At 42.8% G+C, this 6,987-nt stretch overlaps 1 protein-coding gene across 1 annotated transcript; it reads right to left on the bottom strand.

Annotated features, from left to right (window-relative positions):
* Positions 1 to 99: 99 nt before the first annotated feature.
* On the bottom strand, positions 100 to 1,861 carry LOC118338213 (doublesex- and mab-3-related transcription factor A1-like). The gene is given in 3 exon segments (XM_035675474.1): positions 100 to 1,085; positions 1,339 to 1,500; positions 1,503 to 1,861. Coding segments are annotated over 3 exon segments (1,236 nt in total). The 5' UTR covers positions 1,804 to 1,861; the 3' UTR covers positions 100 to 312.
* Positions 1,862 to 6,987: the final 5,126 nt, after the last annotated feature.

Consider the following 6,987-nt stretch of genomic DNA (forward strand, 5'->3'; position numbering starts at 1 on the left):
GATAGATAGATAGATAGATAGGTGGCTTGCTTGTGCTTGGTTGATGTTATGGTGTTGGCACAAAATCGATAAACAACGGTACATTTTGATGTTTTTATTAATAATAAACAATCTTTACACAACATGTACATTCTAAAAAAAAGTTTTAAAAGGGAATTGTCAGAATGCATGGATATCAACCAGCACTTTAGCTGGGTTTGAGGCACTTGAAAGGAGATTTAAAGGCAAATCTGGAAGCCATATTACAATAACATTAACAAAATAATAACATTTTGCATGTGTCATTTATTTATTTATTTATTTTTTGGAGTGTCATTTTTCACTGTTGAGTCGTGCATAGAGACCTGTGCTGCATAGTGAGTCCTTGCTCTGAAGGTATGACAGGTCTCGGATCATGCCCGGGAAGGAATATGAGTCCAAGGGTGGACGCAGTGGAAACACTGGCATCAGTCCGGATGTCATGTATGGAGACATAAAACCTGCCATGCCGCCGTTTGCGGAGGAATAGGCCAGCCGCAGGGGGCTGACACCGAGGCGAGGGTTGAGCCCGTACAGACTGTCTCCCCCGGCTGCCGTCGGTGGCATGTGAAGCGGGGAGAAGGCAGACTTGTTCCCCAGAGCACCGAGCGCTGCAGGCAACCCAACAGAAGGCCTGGGTGCGTGTGGGTGATTAGACAGAGAGTCAGAGTCAATTTTGTTCTCTTTGGAGCTCAGCGCCAGCTCAATGGATCTGACAATGTCGCCTTTGCACGTTCTCACCATAGACTCCAGGGTGTCTCGTTTTTGATGGGGGAAGATCCTGGCCATGATATCGGTGGGGTCCCGGTCCAGGCTCGGGAAGTCCTTGGGTTTCTCTGACTCGCTGCCTGACTCCGGATCCGAGGAGGAGAGCGACCTCGGTGGACTCTCAGTGTGATCAAACACCGGGGATGGACTCGCGCTGTCATCAGTGGATGAAGCGGAGTTGTCCTTGTTTGGAGACAGATCCTTCTTGTCATTTGGAGAGGGCAGCCGTACGGTGTGGGGTGCAAACAGGGGTCGACCCATGAATCCGTTATAAAAGTTGTACTTGCTCAATTTGTCATCTGAAATGTGGACAGAAGAAAAACAGGTGGTTTAAAATCAACAGCTTCTGTGCGTAAAATGCTCGAAACATAAATACATATTTATATCATATGTTATATGTTGTGGTAACTTGAATGTAGCCTAACTCAAAGAACATATAACATATAATTGTGAATTCAAATAATTAGTAATAAGCAATTGAATGAGGGAATTCCTTTCTTTTTAGACAGAGATTGGTCACAAATCATCTCCAAATTATTATTTTTAACGTACCATCTTTTTGGTTCTCTGCTCCAAAAACATCAAAACTGGGAGCTGCTGGAGTGCTGCCGGTAGCTGCTGGCACCCCGGGGCCTACGGGTGACCCCTGAGGGATCCCTGTTTCCCCACCGATCCCCGGGCCGGGGTACAAGAGCCGCAGCTCCCGGGCCTCNCCTGCTGCCTCCTCAGCGCCACCTGCGCGGCCATCACCCGCTGCCTCTCCGCTATCAGGGTGCACTTTGCGCACACGCAGTCTCTCCAGCGGCAGAAGCGCTTGTGGCCTTTTAGCGCGGAGACCACGCCATGGTTCCTGCATCTGGCGCACTTCGGGGTGCGGGGGTATCCCCTCTCCAGCGAGGGGTTGCAAGCCCGCAGGAAAAGAGGCGGAGGGCGCAGGAGGGAAGGGGGCACCTGCAGGCCACCGAGCGGGTTGGCAGTGTGCCCGGCCAGGCCAAGCGGTCTGATCCTGCTGTCCATTACCTGAGGGGATGCGAATACAAAGTTTTCAGGTCGTCCAGTACTTCAACTGATGTGGTCTTCTCTAAGTCGAAATCTCTACTGCCGCTGGCACTCTGAGCCAGCGCGCCTTAAGTGTCTCCACTCCAGGTGGTTTGACATGAAATACAACACCCTAGTCACACCCCTTTCCGCTCCAGCCTCTAAATACCATGTCATATCATGTTTATTTGCATCCCGAGTGAATAGTGGTCTAATCTGATGCAACTGAGCCTATATGCAGCTGTAGTTTGAGAAAATGTGAGGCCTGCCAAGACTAGAGTTTGCATTAACATTAATTACACTTTTAGAAATTGTGATCTGCGGGGAAATTCCACTGCAATTTGGATTTAAAGTTATGTTTCATATGCACCACGTGGTGAATTTGGTGTTAACAAGAAGCTTTTTTTTCAAAACAGAAAGAAAAACATGTTGCCTCAGGTCAGACCCCCTTTGGTTGCCCTACTGAGCAATGAATATTCACTATTAGGATGTCTTTAACACAACAATGGCCTTAATGGCCACAAAAGCAACAGGTAATTATCTACCTGGTTATTCTGGTGAACACATTACCTTGACAAAAGACCCATCTGTCAACAAACACCCAGCAAGATTGGTGGATAACTAATCACACCTTGTCACATGTGTCATTCATTTCTGTCCATTCAAACAGGATCCAGTTACAGGCAGCAGCTTGCCTTACCGTTATTACACGGAACAACTTGAGCATAATGTGACAAACACAGTGGCAGTCACCAAGGGTGACACATCACTAAAACATTGTCAGCCATACATTTGTATGTATGCACACTGTCTTCCTGAACATTTTTTTATTCACTGCAAATGTCTATGTACTTGTCATTAGGAAAAAATGGTAACTACAATGTTAATAATGATAGTATCTTCGACTATTATTAGACTTCTCCTAATCATCTTTAGATGTGAAAGTGAGACATCTTAGTGGCTTCTCTTGGTCCCCCCGTATTTCTGCCTCCACTAGACTATCCCTGAATAATGGATGTGGGTTAAAGAGGCAGTGGATGGAAGCACTCAACCCCCTTGTGGTGTTTCACAGAGATAATGAATCCCTGAAGGGCATCTACGAGGAAGAGTTTGCAACAGGAGAGGCCAGAAAAATTGCTTATGGTATAATACACAATGATTTGATGCAGACATCGCTGTTATTAGTCATTAATATTACTACTTACACATACAGACTGGTAGGCGTTTCAACTTGCTGAGAAAAGAAGATAACTGTTTTTGATACCAGAAGGTATGAGTGACACCCCTTCCTCGCACAGATGCCTGCTCCATCATTCCTTAAGTGATGGATCTTATCAGCAGCATACCTGCCCACCTGCCCCATTACAAGCACGCATGTGCGAAAGGCAAACATATATTGTGCAAAAACACAAAATCTGTGTGTGCACAGGCATTTGTGGTAACAAAAGCCTCCAGATAATGACTTTGGACTTTGCAGAAAGATGTTCCACAAGTTATGAGCCTTGATAGATAGGGGTTGGTACAGACTCACTCCAGCTCTGAAATGCATCTATCAACAAAGAATGTGAAAAAAACATAAATAGATGCCAGTGATGGTGAAGCTGTGCGGACGCACATGCAGCCTTTATCATTTCATCCACTGTGAAGTGGAATTTGAGGTTTGGATGTGTGGCTGGCAAGTTTATCCAGGCACATTAATCTGCTCTCACCTGGCTTTTTATACAGACCACTTACGTGGTTTATATGGACCAGATGCAGCATTTTCTTGCAGGAAAGGCGGCTGGAAATAGCATGGAGTTGAAAAGCTATGTGTAAATGTCTGTGCCACTATGTGAGCTCTTAGAAAGGTTCTGTTTCAGTCTTATTTCTAATTACTCAGAGGAGGAAAATGGGACAAAAATATCTGCTTTGGAAAAGCCTCTATAAATTGGATTATGGATAAAAGCTGCAGTGTTATATTTACTCATTTACTGCCTCTCCTGTTTGTGTCTGGATCATATGATTACTTCCAGGCCTGGCTTGTTTAAAGAGTCTTTAAACCTGATCAGTTTCACCTTGAGATAAGGTCATTTCTCAATTGGTTTGAGTCATCCTACCATTTGATCATTATCGAATATACAGATGAACTAGTATACACTACTGTTATCTCTACTTCATAGAAAACCTCCAGTTTGCACGGATGATCTGATATTAGTCAGAATTTTCCAACCTCACCCCCAACACAGAACGAAGGGATTAGCAGGGACAAGTGCAGTTAGGGTAGATACGGCTAGACAGTGTCTTAATTGTGTTCTTAACAGATCTGCTCATGTCAGATATGGCGTTTAATCACAGCCATGTGGCTCCTAGGACAGGGCTTTATCAGTGCAGCTTCTTATCTGAAGCAAGGTGGCTGCTAATCTACTCCCAAATCTCACAAAACCTGATTATGTCTCCCACTGTCAGAGAGATGGAGAGAAGGAGGGAGGGTGAGGAGAAGGAGGAGGAGGAGGAGAGCTAAGGAGGTATGGGGCAGTGGAAGAGAAGCCCACAGAAGCCTTTAAACAGTAAATCACGGCATCTGGACGTCTAACCCTTTCTTTTATAGTGTCATATAGTATTCAGATTTCATGTGATAATAAACTATCAGATTGTTAATCCAAACAGTTATATGTGCTATATCCTTGCCCTGCAGCTGCAAGTCTTCTGATGCACACAGGCTGAAGATCAGATTCTGTTATTGTTGCCAACTCTGACACTAAAGAATCCCATGACAAGACGCTGAGTGTCAAGGCATTGTTTCTGAAAATAGAGCACTCAAGTTACAACAAATTTCCCTCTCTTTCAGCATGCGAAGCATCTTGACCTTTGTGTGTTTACTTTCTCATCTGTCACTTCACACCCTTGTCATTTAAGTGCCACACAGTTGCTTCCACTTCACTGCTGACGGACGGATGGCCACCAGTGATGGTCATCGGGTTGGTTGTGTTGCTGCTGTAATGAACAGATTCAATCATTTCCCTTTATCTGAATGCTAGCCTCTGCTGCACTTTCATGCCACTGACACTTTGTTGTATTAAAGCTTTGTGGAGAGAAAAAACAACAACACAGAATAAACTGATTTGTGCTCCATGTGACGCATGTGGCCTCAGTGGAGTTTAACATCAACTTTGCTTTTAGTGGAGCTTTCAAGAACGTTTCCTCTGTTTTTATTTTTGTGCCAGGGGATGTTGACTGTTGCTGTGCTGTCGGACTAGGTGTCTCTGTTTATAACGCCTGGAGCATAAGTTACGCCTTTGCCAGCATCCTACGGAAATATTCTCACACATCTTTCTCTGGAGATCAGATTAGTAGCTTGCTTTGAAACAAACGTAAATATAGAGTTTCGTTCCAAGATAAATGTGACATTCGGTCTTTAAATATCATTGATAACACCAGAGTAATAATGTCACTCAGTGACTTATATGGCTAATTGTGTTAGTGTTTCTATTGTGTGCAACTTTATTCTACATTTTAGAGTGAAATATTGTACTTTTCATTATATTTGACAGCTATTAGTTACTTCACTGATTGTGTTTTTTATATGTAAAACATATGTATAATTCCTATTAATAATATAATGCTCTACATTAAACTAACAAAAAATTACAAAAAAGTAGACAGAATTATGAGTAATTAGTAAGGAATGAGTGAGGAATTAATCAGGGACAACCTAATAATTAATGATCCATTCATAAGTAGTTACAGAATAGCTCTGAATTGAGGATTATAGAGCAGAAAATGAAAAGTTACTGGGGAATAAACATTCAGCTTTTCCTTTTGCTAACTTTACATAGAATTATCATAATGCTTTTCTGCTCTTTCCTTTAAATGTGGAGGGATGTAAATTCAGCTAATAACTGGAGCTGGCCTTTTCTATTCCATAAAGATAGCTGCGATATTATATTACAACCCATGCACAGAAGAAGGGCAGCAACCATTTTACACTCATACACACACCTGTGCATTTGAATGCATGGGACAATAGATTTTCCTCCTATTTCTTGGATTATATCTTCTGCCATCTTCTTCTCCCCTATTCAATATTCCTCCATGTACTCTCTTTCTCCTCCTCTCACACCTTTATTGGTGGTCTGAGTCTGGTAGGTATCCATCAGGGCCCCTCACTTAGCCCAGTAATGCTTCAGTGCCAGTGAACAATGGTGGGCTAGAGACAGCCAAGTTTGCTCATGAGCACTGGGTATGGATGTGTGCGTGGGTGTGGGTGGGTGGGTTGTGTGTGCACCCATGAGTGCTTGTTTTAATCATGCATATTACAACTGCATCAACACGGTTGCTGCATCAATAAGGAAATGCAGGTTTACTTTTACATACTGGCTCATTGTGTGTGTGTGTGTGTGTGTGTGTGTGTGTTTGTGTGTGCATTTAAGTGTTTTAAGTGCTAATAAGAGTGTGTGTGTGTGTGTGTGTGTGTGTGGTGGTGTGTGTGGGTATAAAGCATTAGTACCTTGAAAGGTTCTGGTCAGGTGCCAGTGAATGCAACCTTCACCATATAAACAAGCTAAGATTGAACCCAGAGAGTTCCTTGTTCTGCACTTAGTCTGGCTACACTCTCTATTTGTTTCCTGTCAATGACGCTTCTTTATTTAACGATACACTTGCAAGGAGAGCTTCGCAGCTCAACAATGCATAACTTAGTGGCAGATAAGCACAGCCGTCTGTGAAGGATTCGAGGAATTGAGTTTCTAAGTGTGTGTTTTCTTCATAAAAATGTGACACTTGACAGGCATTAACAAGGAAATGGATTTGCTAATGATAGACATAATGTGGGAAAGAACTCTCTGTTCCTCCTTTGTAAATAAACACACTCTACACTGAGGTTTGAGTGAAATGTCAGAGGTGATAGAAAGGTAAGATATATTTTTTTCATAATTAATTATGAGTTCCATTATGATGTTTTGTATAACCTTCAAATTAGCTAATTCAAATTAAATGCAATTATTTGGATTGTGACTGAGCACAAAACCCCAAGGAAATGGTGATTCTCCTTCTCATATACAAATAAGCAAACAATCAGACCTCCAAAGCGTTGTTTACAGGGTCTCGAGTGAAAGGATCTGTTGTCATTCTAATGGCAAAAGATTCTGGTTTATTTATGTTTGCTGAAAAGATTTCCTCCAGCTG

Source organism: Morone saxatilis, unplaced genomic scaffold (assembly GCF_004916995.1).
Source record: "Morone saxatilis isolate NCDOM2014 unplaced genomic scaffold, NCSU_SB_2.0 Contig4, whole genome shotgun sequence".
Taxonomy (NCBI): domain Eukaryota; kingdom Metazoa; phylum Chordata; class Actinopteri; family Moronidae; genus Morone; species Morone saxatilis.